The sequence below is a fragment of the Cloeon dipterum genome, chromosome 4 (genome assembly GCF_949628265.1).
Source record: "Cloeon dipterum chromosome 4, ieCloDipt1.1, whole genome shotgun sequence".
NCBI lineage: Eukaryota > Metazoa > Arthropoda > Insecta > Ephemeroptera > Baetidae > Cloeon > Cloeon dipterum.
The window spans coordinates 29,479,740-29,497,334 of NC_088789.1; the positions used below are offsets into that span (position 1 = coordinate 29,479,740).

General features: G+C 39.0%; 2 protein-coding genes across 2 annotated transcripts; both read right to left on the reverse strand.

The window, feature by feature from the left end:
- Window positions 1–993: 993 nt before the first annotated feature.
- On the reverse strand, window positions 994–2,981 carry LOC135943727 (alpha-latrocrustotoxin-Lt1a-like). Its single transcript, XM_065490389.1, has 2 exons — window positions 2,099–2,981; window positions 994–1,052 (listed from the first exon to the last, which is right to left on the reverse strand). Exons 1-2 carry the CDS (start codon window positions 2,979–2,981, stop codon window positions 994–996), a joined length of 942 nt encoding a protein of 313 aa, XP_065346461.1.
- A 1,693-nt stretch (window positions 2,982–4,674) lies between these two features.
- Window positions 4,675–10,739, reverse strand: LOC135943729 (putative ankyrin repeat protein RF_0381). The gene is made up of 4 exons (XM_065490390.1): window positions 10,459–10,739; window positions 5,907–6,963; window positions 4,777–4,964; window positions 4,675–4,696 (listed from the first exon to the last, which is right to left on the reverse strand). Exons 1-4 carry the CDS (start codon window positions 10,737–10,739, stop codon window positions 4,675–4,677), a joined length of 1,548 nt encoding a protein of 515 aa, XP_065346462.1.
- Between the last annotated feature and the right edge of the window lie 6,856 nt (window positions 10,740–17,595).

The following is a 17,595-nucleotide window of genomic DNA, read 5'->3' on the forward strand; positions in this document are numbered from 1 at the left end:
TAACACAGCTGGCTCAGGGCTCCGGCTCAGGAGAGGAGACTTTCCACCTGATGCGGCGTTGCCTAGTTTGAAAGGTTTCGTGTTACTCTCCCACCTTTTCACTAATTCGTACGAATATCATTTATTAATAAAAGAAATAATTATTTGTTTTCAGACGCTACCAATTTATAGCGCAAAAAATAATAAGATTAACCACGAAAATCCGTTTAGGTATTTTTTCTTCAAATTTTTCATTGAAACCCCTTACTTATAGGGCCTCAACAGTTGCGTGATTTTGAAAAACAGCTGATGGCACTGGTTGGCAGGGTTTGGTGGTATCTATTATGTAAGTTCCGCAAGCCCAGACAACATTCTTGTTGCGCGCATTGCATACTTGCTATTTCTGCAAGCGAATTAAATTCTAATGCCTGTCTTCAAAAATTATAGTTTAATAAGGACCAATTTAATTTTAATGAACGGAATAAGCCTGTTCAAAGCCAATGCACATTATGCAAATTAAATATTTATATTTTTGTTTATGTAAATTTGAAAAAATTTTGTTCTATATCAACTTGGAGCATTTATTTCGATTCAATAGCGTTCAACTTTCACACTCTAATGTGGCCGCAAAGGAGCTTGGACCCAACGTGGCCATCTTATAGCCTCCCCGCCCTCAACTCTTTTATTCTAACGCCAAACATTATAAACTAGTGATTGAAATTGAATGACGTACCAATTCACACAATCTGTTTTTTGTTAATGGCGCGTACACAACACACATCAAACATTTAATGGAAATATCCAATTTAGTTTAATGTTATTTGCAATGAATTATGCACACACATGTAATTTGTGCCGAAACGCTCTAGATACTTTGTTGATCTAATCTGGAGCAGTGCCATAATTATGTAACACACACATTACTTCATCGAGAAGCCTGGTAGCCAGCTTGTGGGGAGAAGCGTTTAACCTCTAGGCCTGTCCAACCGGACGCTATACTTTTGTAGTACTTATTTATTTGCCCTCTGCAAACAAGAATTTAATGAGTTTGGTTGGTGGCGCGATCGACAGGCCTGAAACAAACGAATTCATCGAACAGATGAGGCTATTAAATACCATTTAAAATTAGCCTAGAGTGCATCGATGCGACCTGCCTTAACCCGTCTAGAAGCTCTTGCCAATTATCAGTTTTTTTGGGGGGTATTTTTCTGTGTTCTAATTTTTTTCTCCATCACGCGCATACCACAAAGGCAGCTCCAATAAACTCTTCATGAAGGCTAAATACAATTCTTCTTGCGCTTTTCCCGTAAATTTTCACAATTTAACGCCGAAAATCGCCTAATGGGCTAGAAATTACAAAAAAGCATTTTAATGAAAAAGCCTAACTTTTTAGGTTGGGTTAACACAAAAAATTGGGTAAATAAAATATTAACTAGTTTTAGTGTCCCAGTGGTAATTTATTTGCATAAAATTAACTAACTTCTATATTTGTAAGACTGATGGACATATATATATGTTTTTTGATATGCGTTTTTCTAATACTCCAATTTTCGACCACTCTGGTCTCTGTACAAATGCCCGCTCCAGTGCTGACTCAGGCGCAAAGGAAATTTGGAGGGAAAACACAGGTTTTAATAGGGTTTTCTGTCAAGTCCAAGAGATTTGAAATATGCAGCAATTTCTGGTCGCCAATTAGAAGCAGCGATTTCCATTAGCGGTTTGCTGGGAAGAAATATTATATTTGTAGATGCAATCGTTGATAAAGCACCCTGCTCGACGAGCCACATGCAAAAGTCTAAATCTGCTGATTCTGCTGCATGATGAAGCACGTTTAGTTGATTGCGGAATTGCTTGATCAATTCTCCATCTTTTGCATGTATCAGTTTGGCAACGTGTAAGATGTTGTGTTTGGCGCAGAAGGAAAGGTAATTCATTCCGTCGGTTGTAATTTTTTTTACATCTGCGCCGAGTCTTAGCAGTTCCTCAGCAGCAGCATTGTATCTAAAACGGATTGCTTCATGCAGCGGGGTGAGCTGCTTATACTGTGTATCGATATTTGCACCACTATGAACCAGGAAACGAATGATATCCGATCCGTGATTTTGATTCCTTACTGCACAGTGGATGAGAGGAACCTCATTTTTGAGCAATGTTGCATATGGACTGCCACTCTTTATGAGAATTGAATTGAGCCACTTGAATATTTCCAAGTCCGCGAACTGAGCCGCGATTTGAATGGCAACTTTCCCTTCCTGATCTTTCTCCTTGATTAGCTCGCCATCATGTTCGTGAACGAATTGGACACTCCTCAGTTTATTCTTCTTGATGCAGTAGTGTAGAAGGTTGTCCTCGCCATGCTTCACCTTTAAATCTGCTCCTTTCAGCACCAAATCTTCAGCAATGTCGGTTTTTTCTGCTATAAGGGCGAAATGTAGAGGACTTTTTCCCGATCCGCTCTTGGCGTTCACGTCGAAGACATTTTCTTCCATTAGCCATTTGTACATTTCGTTGTCCGCGTACTCTGCCGCTAGATGTAGAGCATTCCTGCCTTCAGGGTCGAGTTCGTTAATCAGATCCTTGTTGAACTCATGCACTGTTTTCGCAAGCTCCAGTCTATTCTGCTCCACAAGCAAATACATCAAATTCGTCTTGTGACTGTGAAACATCTGTAGCAATAGTTCTGCTGTTTTTAAGTTTTTAGCCATGATTGCATAGTGAATCGCTTCATCTCCATCTAAGTCCCTTTTATCGTCTTCTTTCTCGATTGATATAAATTGCTTGATGATATCATATCCATACTTCTCGTTCAAAGCAGCTGCGTGGAGAAACGTGCATCCGAAATATGACGTCTCTTGGAAACTTTTGAGGTCCTCAAAAATATCGAGGCATTCTTGCCAGTCAGAGTTCAAAGAAGCGAGAATGAACTTTGAGGCTCCCGAAGACACTTTCTCGACCAGTCTTTTTCTAACGTCCATTTCTTTCCTCTCGGTCTTCAAATTCATTTACCAACGCTGCAAATATTACGAAATAAACTTCAATAAAATATTTGGTGAAAACTGAAATAAAATCAGGAAAAAAAGAAAAATACACACGCAGGTAATTTTATGAAATTTAAATTATTGAGAGGCACGAGTCTTGGTTGCACAGAATTCTAACTAGCAGCTACTGAAAAAAACCGGAATGAAAAAACGATAAGATTGTCACGTTTTCTGAAATTTGACTTTTTTACAACTATTCACGCTTTATGCAGTCGAGTACATAATATTTAATTTTCCTCTTAGAACTCCTCAATCCATTCTACGTGAAGCAACGATGAGATTAAAAAGCCTGTCGACAAATTCAATTTTAAAATGTTCAGGGAGTGTATTTTTCTTTTTGGTCAAGTCAACTGTTTCAACCATCAGAAAGACGCATTGAATTTATCCTTCTTGATTTTTAATAACAAGTAAAGTGCTATTTATTAATTATAGCTTAATTTACAAAAAGGATGGCATTTTGAGCTTGCATGTTTCGCCCCAAAAATACCAAATCGATACAATAGCAAATTTATCTTCATAACAAAATTCAAGTATTTACCTGCAGAGAATTCTGGATGACAAACAAAAATGGAATTTCTATTCGTGTCCTTTCAAAATTCAAGTCCTCTGTAAGCTATCCGTGCAAAGCTAAAAAATCAATAATTAAATGAAAATAGCGTATTATTATTTAAATATTTAAAGCACGAAGGGAAACAATTTTAAAGTGGTTGAATTTATAGCCTTGAATTCATACCTTCCGATTTGAGGAAAAGCTTTTGCGTTCGGATGAATCTAAAATGTGACCGCGAGCGATGCACTTTTCAGCTCAAATAACAACACAGCTGGCTCAGGGCTCAGGAGAGGAGACTTATTTCCACCTGATGCGGCGTTGCCTAGTTTGAAGGGTTTTAAGGTTCGTGCCACTTTCCCACCTTTTCATTAATTCATACAGATGTCGTTCTTTAAATTAGGAAAATATCCATGCCGGGACACAATTGCTTTATTGAATCCGGGCCACTGCTGAGGTTGGGATTTGCTAGATGCAGATATGGCAAATATAGTGAGAGAATTAGAATAGGCATCACTTCCAAATAGCAGGCAAAGGTGCAGAATCTTGCCCAGTGTAATAGTGTCATTTTAAGAATTTAATAAAAACGCCTCTATTCAATATTATTGCTTGGTACATTTAAGAAAACTGAAGCTATTCAATTTTCCCAGGACAAAATTAAGAGTTTGAGAGATTACGAGCATTTTTAAATTCTAAATTTTCGAATTTTTGAAGCATAATTAAAAAATTCTTCTCACCAAGGACGTGCAAAACGACTGCATGTAAAGAATTATTTTCAGGCAAAGTTAAATTTAAACTTAAAATTAATTTTTGGAAAGTTTTGAACCTTCAAGAGCGCAGAATATGAGGAAAATTGAATCAGGCTTTTTCAAGCTTGTAAATTATATTAATTTTACTTTCTTAAACAAAATTAATAAACTAGTATTAGAAATTCCTTTACATCAATGTGTAGATTAATTTTAAAAAATAACTTTTTTCCCTTTCGAACTCTCGGTGACGGGCGGCGATGATTTGTGCCTCAAATTCAATATATTCAATTAACAACTTGAATCCTCGCATTTTGCGGATAAATTTTTACCAGTATTAATTAGTCTGATCAGGAAGTTTCGCTTAATTCACAGAGAAAAAGTTGCTGAATTTTGACAGATTTTTAATTGAAATAAAACGAGAAATTTTGCAAATAATGTTTGTTGCCTGTGATTCTCCACTCACCATCTCGGTGGCAAGGATGTGGTCGCAAACCTGAGCCTGCAGGGTGTTGTTGTCGAAGAGGTGACGGTGATCTTGCCCTCGAGCGAGCAGGCGCAGCCGTTGGGCGGCGTTTCGTACATTGGGCAACGCAGGATGCACTTTGTTCCCTCCACCCCGGTGACCACGGTCGTATTCTTTACCAACTCACCCTCTCACTCGGGCGCAGGTGTAGTTGTTAGCGGTACAGGACAAAAAAACAACTCCATTTTAATTTATACCGCATGACTGATTTCATTTTACCATTGGTAATTTTAATGAGCATTATTCCACGAATAAGTGGTTTGCACCCATTGACCCCTTCAGTCGGAGGGGCGATCCCAGGTCGCGCAATCTGAGGAAGGTCAGGAAAAGGTAAAGTTCATAAATCGTCTCAAAGAATCGCCTAATGATCAAATAATTACAAAATAGCATTAAAATGCAGCCTAACTTGAAACTGTTTTTAGGTTGGGTTCACAAAAAAATTGGGTAAATAAAATATTAACTAGTTTTAGTGGCCCAGCGGTAATTTATTTGATTAAAAGTAACTAACTTCTATATTTGTGTGACCGATGGACATTTAAAGAGTTTTTTGATATGCATTTTTCCAATGCTCTGGTCTATATACAAATGCCCGCTCTTTGTGCTGGCTGAAGCGCAAAGAAAATTTGGAGGGAAATCACTGGTTTTAATAGGGTTTTTTCTCAAGTCCAAGATATCTGAAAGAGTCCTCGATTTCTGGTCTGCCATTAGAAGCAGCGATTTCCATTAGCGATGAATTGCGTGGAGGTAGTTCAATAGATGCAATCATTTGATAAAGCACCCTGCTCGACGAGCCAATTGCAAAAGTTCGAATCAGGTGTTTTTGCTGCATGATGAAGCACGTTTAGCTGATTGCGAAATTGCTTGATCAATTCACCATCTTTTGCATGTATGATTTTGGCAATGTCTAAGTTGTTGTGTTTGGCGCAGAAGAAAAGGTAGTTCTGTCTATCGCGCGTTGTCTTTTTCAAATTGGCTCCGCGTGTTAGCAGTTCCTTAGCAGCAGCATGATTTCCAGATTGGATTGCAAAATGCAGCGGGGTGAGGTTGTTATACTGTCGATCGATTTTTACACCTTTGCTTAACAGGAAACCAATGATATCTGGTCCGTGATTTTGATTCTCTGCTGCACAGTGGATGAGAGGAATCTCATTTTTGTTCAATGGTGCAAATGGATTGCCCCTCTTTATTAGAATTGAATTGAGCCACTTGAATATTTCCAAGTCGGCGAATTGAGCCGCGATTTGAATGGCAACTTTCCCTTTCTGACTTTTCTCCTTGATTAGCTGGCCATCATGTTCGTGAACGAATTGGACACTCCTCAGTTTATTCTTCTTGATGCAGTAGTGTAGAAAGTTGTCCTCGCCATGCTTCACCTTTAAATCCGCTCCTTTCAGCACCAAATCTTCAGCAATGTCGGTTTTTTCTGCTCTAAGGGCAAAATGTAGAGGAGTTTCTCCCGATCTACTCTTGGCATTCACGTCGAAGACATTTTCATCCATTAGCCAACTGGACATATCCTTGCCTGCGTACTCCGCCGCCAAATGTAGAGCATTCCTGCCTTCAGGGTCGAGTTCGTTATTCAGATCCTTTTTCCACTCATGCACTGTTTTCGCAAGCTCCAGTCTATTCTGCTCCACAAGCAAATGCATCAAATTCATCAAATTCATCTCGTAACTGCGGAACCAAAGCAATAGTTCCGCTATGTTGAGGTTTTTCACCATGATTGCATAGTGAATCGCTTCATCTCCGTTCAAGTCTTTATTATCCACGCCTTTCGAGTGTGGTGCCAAATACAAGATTATATAGAATCCCTTTTCCTTGTTCAAAGCAGCTGCGTGGAGAAACGTGCATCCGAAAGCAGACGTCTCTATAGTACGAGTATCTTTTTTAATTGAGGTCTCTTGGACACTTGACGTCTCTTCGAAACTTTTGCTGTCCTTCAAAATATCGAAGCATTCTTGCCAGTCAGAGTTCAAAGCCGCGAGAATTAACCTTGAGGCACCGGCAGAAACGTTTTCGACCAGTTTTTCTCTAACGGCCATTGCTTCCTTGTCTTCCGGTTGATCTTCCATGTCTTCCGGTTGATCTTCCATGTCTTCCGGTTGATCTTCCATTCTTATAAGATCGCTGCAAATAATATGAAAAAAACTCCAATAAAGAGAAAAGTTCCTTACATTTGGTGAAAATTAAAAGCAGGAAAAGGAGAAAAATCAGCAGCTTGAGTCTTAGGTGCACAGAATGATAACTAGCTGCTACTGAGCAAAACCACACACTGTATGCAGGCGAGCGAGTACTACTAAAATTTTCCTTTTGGATTACTCAATAGCTCTTCGTGCTATGCAATTAAGCAATGAGCTTAATAAGCTTATCAACAATTTAAAAATATTGCCAGTGTATTTTCCTTTTTGGTCGGGTCAACAGTTAAAGAAAGGCGCATGGAGTTCGCCTTTCTGGAATTTTCGTATTTAGAGACAAAAAGTTTAAAATTGCTATCATTATAAAGGATGGCATTTCGAACTTGCATGTTTCGGCCCCAAATGCCAAATCGAGAAAATAACTCAAATTTATCTTCACAACAAATTTCAAGTATTTACCTGCAGAGAATTCTGGATGGAATTTCTATTTGTTCCCTCTCAAAATTCCTCTGATAGCTATCCGTGCAGAACTAAAATATTCAAAAATAAAAAAGCCTATAATTATTTAAGTATTAAAAGTTCGAAAGTAGATAATACATAAATTACATAATTTAAAGTGGTGAAACACAAGTCTCTAGAATTCATACCTTCTGATTTGACGAAAAGCTCTTCGGCTGGAATGAATCTGAAATGTGGCCGCGAGTGACGCTTTTCTCAGCTCAAATAACAACACAGCTGGCTCAGGGCTCAGGCTCAGGAGAGGAGACTTTCCACCTGATGCAGCGTTGCCTAGTTTGAATAAAGGTTTCGTTTAAGTCTCCCACCTTTACACTAATTCGTACGAACATCATTTATTAAAAAAGAAATAATTATTTGTGTTTTCAGACGCTACCAATTTATAGCGCCAAAAATAATAAGATTAACCACGAAAATCCGTTTAGGTATTTTTTCTTTAAATTTTTTATTGAAACCCCTTACTTATAGGGTCTCAACAGTTGCGTGCTTTTGAAAAACAGCTGATGGCAATGGTTGGCAGGGTGCGTTGTAATTATTATGTAAGTTCCGCAAGCCCAGACAACATTCTTGTTGCGCGAATTGCATACTTGCCTTTTCTGCAGGCGAATTAAATTCCAATGCCTGTCTTCAAAAGCTTTAGTTTAATATCACTACCAAATGTTTTGCCAACGGCGTCTAAAAATTGGTGGAAATTTCACGGGAACGGATAACCCATGCAGGCTATTTTAGCAATTAGAATATAGGTACAAGTATATTTTTGATAATTACTTTTGATTGAAATTGAATGACATACTAATTCACACAATCTGTTTTTTTATGACTCTGTTCGCCGTTTCTTGCAATACTTTGATTTTATGTACCACATCAAATTGAATTGTGATTGGATTGTGAAGTTTAGACGGGTATTTTCTGGAAAATGCGCAAGGAGAATTTCATTTAGCCGTCATGAAGAGTTTATTGGAGCCAGGTCGCTGCCTTTGTTGTATGCGCGTGATGGAGAAAATATTAATAACACAGAAAACAGTCCACAAAAACTGATAATTGGCAAGAGCTTCTAGACGGGTTAAGGCAGGTAGCATCGATGCACTCTAGGCTAATTCGAAATGTTATTTAATAGCCTTATCTGTTCGATGAATTCGTTTGTTTCAGGCCTGTCGATCGCGCCACCAACCAAACTAATTAAATTCTTGTTTGCAGAGGGCTAATAAATAAGTACTACAAAAGTATAGCGTCCGGTTGGACAGGCCTACAAGTTGAATGCTTCTCCCCACAAGCTGGTTGGCAGGCTTCTCGATGAAGATGTGTTTTGTGTGTGTTACATATGACACTGCTCCAGATTAGATCTACATTTGTATATAGAGCGTTTCTGCACAAATTACATGTGTGCATATTGCATTGTAAATAACATTAAATAAAATTGGATATTTCCATGAAATGTTTGATTTGAGTTGTGTACGCGAGCAAGAAAATTTTAAAAAGCGAGATAAAATACATTGAAAATTCTCTCGCCGCACTAAGCCAAAATCACAAACGATTGAAATCACTGTTCATTAACACTTTTTGCACAGGAAAGGGAATTCGGCCACGGAGCAGTTATTTAGTTGGGGTGTCAGGTCTCATTCCAAGGGATTGCCACCCTGCAGGAATGAAGCACGTCGTTGACTAAAATAGCTGGGCGCTGGTGGAGGAGCATCTATATGTTTAATTTAAGGGAAACGGATTAATAAATATTTTGAAATCTTGCTGAAGCGAATGCCACCGAGAAACTATTGAATCTCACCCTGCCCGAGTTGGAGCGAGCCAGGCGCAGTCGTTGGGCGGCGGCTCGTACATTGGGCAACGCAGGATGCGCTTCGTTCCCTCCACCCCGGTGACCACGGTCGTAGTCTTTACCAACTCACCCTCTCACTCGGTGCAGGACAAAAAATAAACTCCATTTTAATTGATACCATGAGTGTTTTCAGTTGATAACTTCTTTAATTTTTCATATGCGTAATTTGAAGGAGTTTTATTGTGTAAATGAGTGGCTTGCAGCCATTGACCCCTTCAATCCATGGCGTGATCTAGGGTCGCGCGACCTGAGGAAGATCAGGAAATTGAAATTATCACAATTTAACGCTGAGAATCACCTTATGGGCAAGAAATTAAAAAAAGCATTATAATGAGGCCTAACTTGAAACAATTTTTAGGTTGGTTTCACAAAATAAAATTGGGTAAATAAAATATTAACTAGTTTTAGTGGCCCAGCTGCAATTTATTTGCATAAAAGTAACTAACTTCTATATTTGTATGCCTTATGAGAATTTATAAGCTTTTTTGATAAGCGTTTTTCCAATACTCCAATTTTCGACCACTCTGGTCTCTGAACAAATGCCCGCTCCAGTGCTGACTCAAGCGCAAAGGAAATTTGGAGGGAAATCACAGGATTCAATAGGGTTTTCTGTCAAGTCCAAGAGATTTGAAATATTCCGCAATTTCTTTTCTGCCATTATAAGCAGCGATTTCCATTAGCGATAAATTGCTTTTAAGTAGTTTAATAGTTCTAGATTTAATCATTGATAAAGCACCCTGCTCGACGAGCCATTTGCAAAAGTTCAAATCAGCTGATTCTGCTGCATACTGAAGCACGTTTTTGTTAATGCGAAATTGCTTGATCAATTCACCATCTTTTACATGTATCAGTTTGGCAACGTGTAAGTTGTTGTATTTGGCGCAAAAGGAAAGGTAATTCGTTCCGCCGGTTGTAATTTTTTTTACATCGGCGCCGAGTCTTAGCAGTTCCTCAGCAGCAGCATTATTTACAGAACGGATGGCTACATGCAGCGGGGTGAGCTGCTTATACTGTGGATCGATATTTGCACCACGTTGAACCAGGAAACGAATGATATCCGATCCGTGATCTTGATTCTTTACTGCACAGTGGATGAGAGGAGCCTCATATTTTCTCAATATTGCCAATGATTTGCCACACCTTTTGATAATTGAATTGAGCCACTCGAATATTTCCAAGTCCGCCAACTGAGCCGCGATTTGAATGGCAACTTTCCCATCCTGACCTTTCTCTTCGATTTGCTCGCCATCATGTTCGTGAACAAATTGGACACTCCTCAGTTTATTCAACTTGATGCAGTAGTGCAGAAGGTTGTCCTCGCCAAGCTTCGCCTTTAAATCCGCTCCACTCAGCACCATATCTTCAGCAATGTCGGTTTTCTCTTCTTTAAGGGCGAAATGTAGAGGAGTTTCTCCCTCCATTGCAGCTATTCCTGTTGAACTTCACTTAATTTAGTAACGGTGCACACAATATGAAATAAACTTCAATAAAAAGAAAAGTTATTTACATTTGGTGAATAACTAAATAAAATCAGGAAAAAGAGAAAAATACACACGCAGTTAATTTTATGAAATTGAAATTATTGAATGTCATATATTCCAGACAGCGGCTGTTTTGGCCCCTCTGCTGGGCCCGTTAAAAATAATATTCATGCCAGTAGTCTTAGCTGAACAGAATTCTACCTAGCAACTACTGAGCAAAATCGGAAATAAAAAAGTGATAAGATTATCACGATTTCCGAAATTTGACTCTTTTTACAAATATTCACACTGTGCAGTCAAGTGCTAAATATTTAATTTTTCTTCTTAGAATTTCTCAAGCTATCCGTGCTAAGTAAAGCCGCGAGATAAGCTTAAAAGGCTTATCGACAATTTAAAAATATCGCCAGAGATAATTTTCCTTTTGCAGAAAGACGCTCGGAATCACCCTTCTTGAATTTACGTATTATAAGATTATAAGAAGAGTGCTTTTAAATAGCTTTCATTATAAGGGATGGCATCTTGAGCTTGCATTTTTACCCCAAATGCCGAAGTGGTACAGTAACAAAAGATATGTTTCTTCTAAAGAAAATTCAAGTATTTACCTGATGAGAATTCTGGATTACAAAAGTAAATGGAATTTCTATTTGTTCCCTCTCAAAATTCTTCTGTAAGCATTCCGTGCAGAGCTAAAATATTCAAAAATTAAATAAAATAGCGTAATAATATAAATCAAAGATATAAGTACGAAAGTGAACCATTTTAAAAAGGTGGAATAAAAGCCCTGAATTCGTACTTTTTGATTTGAGGAAAAGCTTTTGGGTTAGGCTGAATCTGATGACCGCGAGTGTTGTGTTTCTCAGCTCAAAAAACAGCACAGCTGGCTCAGGGCTCAGGAAACTACCCACCTGATGCGGCGTTGCCTAGTTTGAAAGGTTTTTAGGTTTCGTGCGACGGCTGAATTTTGACAGATTTTTAATTGAAATAAAACGAGAAATTTTGCAAATAATGTTTGTTGCCTGTGATTCTCCACTCACCATTCTCGGTGTCAAGGATGTGGTCACAGACCTGAGCCTGCAGGGTGTTGTTGTCGAAGAGGTGACGGTGATCTTGCCCTCGAGCGAGCAGGCGTAGTCGTTTGGCGGCGGCAGGAAATCGTACACTGGGCAACGCAGGAGATGAGCTTCACCCCGGTGACCTAGGTCTTCTTCATTACCAACTTGCCCTAGAACTCAGGCGCAGGTGTATATACTCGTTAGCGCTGCAGGACAAAAAATAACTCATTTTAATTTATGCCATGAGTGTTTTCAATTCATGACTGATTTCATTTTCCCATAGGTAATTTTAATGAGCATTATTCCACGAATAAGTGGCTTGCACAAATTGACCCCTTCAGTTGGAGGGGCGATCGCAGGTCGCGCAACCTGAGGAAGGTCAGGAAAAGGCAAAGTTCATAAATCGTCTCAAAGAATCGCCTAATGGTCTATAAATTACAAAATAGCATTAAAATGCAGCCTAACTTAAAACTGTTTTTAGGTTGGGTTCACACAAAAAATTGGGTAAGTAAAATATTAACTAGTTTTAGATGCCCAGCGGTAATTTATTTGATTAAAAGTAACTAACTTCTATATTTGTGTGACCGATGGACAATTATAAGGTTTTTTGATATGCAATTTTCCAATACTCTGGTATCTATACAAATGCCCGCTCTACGTGCTGGCTGAAGCGCAAAGGAAATTTCTGATGGAAATCACAAGTTTTAATTGGGTTTTTTCTGAAGTCCAAGATAACTGAAAAAGTCCACAATTTCTAAAGCACCCTGGTCAACGAGCCAGTCGCAAAAGTTCAAATCAGCTGTTTCTGCTGCATAATGAAGCACGTTTAGCTGATTGCGAAATTGCTTGATCAATTCACCATCTTTTGCATGTATGATTTTGGCAATGTCCAAGTTGTTGTGACTGGCGCAGAAGAAAAGGTAATTCTGTCCATCGCGCGTTGTCTTTTTCAAATTTGCTCCGCGTGTTAGCAGTTCCTTAGCAGCAGCATGATTTCCAGATTGGATTGCAAAATGCAGCGGGGTGTTCTGTTGATAATTTCGATCGATATTTGCACCACAGTCAACCAGGAAACGAATGATGTCTGGTCCGTGATTTTGATTCCTTGCTGCACAGTGGATGAGAGGAACCTCATTTTTGTTCAATGGTGCAAATGGATTGCCACTCTTTATTAGAATTGAATTGAGCCACTTGAATATTTCCAAGTCGGCGAATTGAGCCGCGATTTGAATGGCAACTTTCCCTTTCTGACTTTTCTCCTTGATTAGCTGGCCATCATGTTCGTGAACGAATTGGACACTCCTCAGTTTATTCTTCTTGATGCAGTAGTGCAGAAGGTTGTCCTCGCCATGCTTCACCTTTAAATTCGCTCCACTCCGCACCAAATCTTCAGCAATGTCGGTTTTCTCTGCTTTAAGGGCGAAATGTAGAGGAGTTTCTCCCGATCTACTCTTGGCATTCACGTCGAAGCGCTCATCTCCTATTAGCCAAGTGTACATATCCTTGCCTGCGTACTCCACCGCTAGATGTAGAACCGTCCTGCCTTCAGGGTCGAGGTCTTTGATCAGATCCTTTTTCCAGCACTCATGCAATTTTTTTGCGAGTTCCAGTCTATTCTGCTCCACAAGCAAATGCATCAAATTCATCAAATTCATCTCGTAACTGCGGAACCAAAGCAATAGTTCCGCTATGTTGAGGTTTTTCACCATGATTGCATAGTGAATCGCTTCATCTCCGTTCAAGTCTTTATTATCCACGCCTTTCGAGTGTGGTGCCAAATACAAGATTATATAGAATCCCTTTTCCTTGTTCAAAGCAGCTGCGTGGAGAAACGTGCATCCGAAAGCAGACGTCTCTATAGTACGAGTATCTTTTTTAATTGAGGTCTCTTGGACACTTGACGTCTCTTCGAAACTTTTGCTGTCCTTCAAAATATCGAAGCATTCTTGCCAGTCAGAGTTCAAAGCCGCGAGAATTAACCTTGAGGCACCGGCAGAAACGTTTTCGACCAGTTTTTCTCTAACGGCCATTACTTCCTTGTCTTCCGGTTGATCTTCCTTGTCTTCCGGTTGATCTTCCGTGTCTTCCGGTTGATCTTCCATGTCTTCCGGTTGATCTTCCATGTCTTCCGGTTGATCTTCCATTCTTATAAGATCACTGCAAATAATATGAAAAAAACTCCAATAAAGAGAAAAGTTCCTTACATTTGGTGAAAATTAAAAGCAGGAAAAGGAGAAAAATCAGCAGCTTGAGTCTTAGGTGCACAGAATGATAACTAGCTGATACTGAGCAAAACCACACACTGTATGCAGGCGAGCGAGTACTACTAAAATTTTCCTTTTGGATTACTCAATAGCTCTTCGTGCTATGTAATTAAGCGATGAGCTTAATAAGCTTATCAACAATTTAAAAATATTGCCAGTGTATTTTCCTTTTTGGTCGGGTCAACAGTTAAAGAAAGGCGCATGGAGTTCGCCTTTCTGGAATTTTCGTATTTAGAGACAAAAAGTTTAAAATTGCTATCATTATAAAGGATGGCATTTCGAACTTTCATGTTTCGGCCCCACATGCCAAATCGAGAAAATAACTCAAATTTATCTTGATAACAAATTTCAAGTATTTACCTGCAGAGAATTCTGGATGGAATTTCTATCTGTTCCCTCTCAAGATTCCTCTGTAAGCTATCTGTGCAGAGCTAAAATATTCAAAAACAAAAAAGCCTATAATTATTTAAGTATTAAAAGTTCGAAAGTAGATAATACATAATTAGGGTTGGGAAACTTAGACGATCGAATATTTTTTACTGTGCTCTATTTCTTTCCAAAAACATGAAATCTTCACGAATCATGAAAAATGATGACGATTGACACCCACTTAAAATCGTCTACAACCGTCTAAATTGCCAAAAATCGTCTAAACCCGCCTGAAACAGTCTAAAACCGTCTAAAATCCCCCAAAATAGGCCGTTTGCTGGGGGAAATTCTCATTTTATATAATATAACAGAATGCAACGTTGATATGCCGCGATTATCTAGGCTCCCAGAGCCATCTCTGCACGGGTGGAACTTTTTCACCCGCACCCAGCCACGGAATTCTAAATTTTAACCCGCACCCGCGGTGACGTGTGTTCCAACAACCCGCAACCGTATTACCGAAACTCCGAATCTTCATATTATAAATTTTGCTATTCACCAGTTGCAGTAAGCCCTTAGTGTTGGAAGCCGCCACCAGATGTCGCCACCGTATACTTTCGTAATAAATTTAATTTTAAGAAACTTCCACTGCGATTTCAGACTCAATCCTGCATTCTTCACTTAATTTTTTTTCTTTTGACGTGCTAAAAACCAAAATTAGTCCAGCTATTCGCCGTAGAAGCGTCGGAAAATATTTTAAATTTATAAAATAGTTTTTCACGATCCTACACCGATTAGCTTAACCGATATTGGTTTTCAGCACGTTAAAGAAAAAATGTTAAATGAAGAATGCACAGTGATAGGATTAAGTCTGCAAGTGCCTTAAAATTGAAAGTATATGGTGCCGCCATCTGTTGGCGGCTTCACAAAATATTTCATGGTTTTTAGTGCATAAACTCGCAACCGCACCGCACCCACCAGAAACGATAAAAAATGAAACCAACCCGCCACGCGGTGCAATTAACCGCGGGTGTAAACCCGCACTCTTACACCCGTGCAGTGCTCTATTAGATATGTCGTCGGTGGTGTCATTTGTGTGACAAAAATAGTAAAAATTCATTGATGTATAAGTACATTTTCCTGCTTTTTCCAAGAAACTTTGGTAATATTTAAGTGAATTATTTGGCCTATAATTTGAATAATAGAAAGAAAAGCTGAAAAAATATTGAAAATGCATGAAATTGGCACCAGAAATTAGACTACTCAAAACAGTCTAAAACCGTCTAAATCACCAAAAACCGTCTAAAAAACAGTCTTTTTGAGGGCAAAAAGCGTCTAAAAATAGTCGACTATTTTGTACAAAAAAAAAACAGTCTAAGTTTCCCAACCCTATACATAATTTAAAGTGGTGAAACACAAGTCTCTTGAATTCATACCTTCTGATTTGACGAAAAGCTCTTCGGCTGGAATGAATCTGAAATGTGGCCACGAGTGACGCTTTTCTCAGCTCAAATAACAACACAGCTGGCTCAGGGCTCAGGCTCAGGCTCAGGAGAGGAGACTTTCCACCTGATGCGGCGTTGCCTAGTTTGAAAGGTTTCGTTTAAGTCTCCCACCTTTACACTAATTCGTACGAATATCATTTATTAAAAAAGAAATAATTATTTGTTTTCAGACGCTACCAATTTATAGCGCAAAAAATAATAGGATTAAACACGAAAATCCGGAATGTGTATTTTTATCTTTATTTGTTATTGAAACCCCTTACATAGGGTCTCAACAGTTGCGCGCTTTTGAAAAACAGCTGATGGCAATGGTTGGCAGGGTGCGTTGCAATTATTATGTAAGTTCTGCAAGCCCAGACAACATATTCATGTTGCGCGCATTGCATACTTGTCATTTCTGCAGGCGAATTAAATTCCAATGCCTGTCTTCAAAAGTTTTAGTTTAATATCACTACAAAATGTTTTGCCAACGGCGTCTAAAAATTGATGGAAATTTCACGGGAAAGGATAACCTATGCAGGCTATTTTAGCAATTAGAATGAAGGTACAAGTATGTTTTTGATAATTACTGAGTGGTTTAAATTGAATGACATACCAATTCACACAATCTATTTTTGTTTTATTTTATTTTTTTTGATGACTCTGTTCGCCGTTTCTTGCAATACTTTGATTTTATGTACCACATGTATTGCTAGGAAGTTTAGACGGGTATTTTCTGGAAAAAGCGCAAGAAGAATTTCATTTAGCCTTCATGAAGAGTTTATTGGAGCCAAGTCGCTGCCTTTGTTGTATGCGCGTGATGGAGAAAATATTAATAACACAGAAAACAGTCCACAAAAACTGATAATTGGCAAGAGCTTCTAGACGGGTTAAGGCAGGTCGCATCGCTGCACTCTAGGCTAATTCGAAATGTTATTTAATAGCCTTATCTGTTCGATGAATTCGTTTGTTTCAGGCCTGTCGATCGCGCCACCAACCAAACTAATTAAATTCTTGTTTGCAGGGCTAATAAATATATTATTATGACTATTTTGAGTATAGCGTCCGGTTGGACAGGCCTAGAGGTTGAATGCTTCTCCCCACAGGATGGCTACCAGGCTTCTCGATGAAGGTGTGTGTGTGTGTGTTGTATTTGGCGCAGAAGAAAAGGTAATTCTTTCCGCCGAATGTTGTCTTTTTTAAATTGACGCCGAGTCTTTTAGCAGTTCCTCAGCAGCAGTATTATTTCCAGAACGGATGGCTACATGCAGCGGAGTGAGCTGCTTATACTGTGGATCGATATTTGCACCACGTTGAACCAGGAAACGAATGATATCTGGTCCGAGATCTTGATTCTTTACTGCACAGTGGATGAGACACAGTGGATGACATATTTTCTCAATATTGCCAATGGTTTGCCACACTTTTTGAGAATTTAATTGAGCCACTCGAATATTTCCAAGTCCGCGAACTGAGCCGCGATTTGAATGGCAACTTTCCCATCCTGACCTTTCTCCTTGATTAGCTCGCCATCATGTTCGTGAACAAATTGGACACTCCTCAGTTTATTCTTCTTGATGCAGTAGTGCAGAAGGTTGTCCTCGCCAAGCTTCGCCTTTAAATCCGC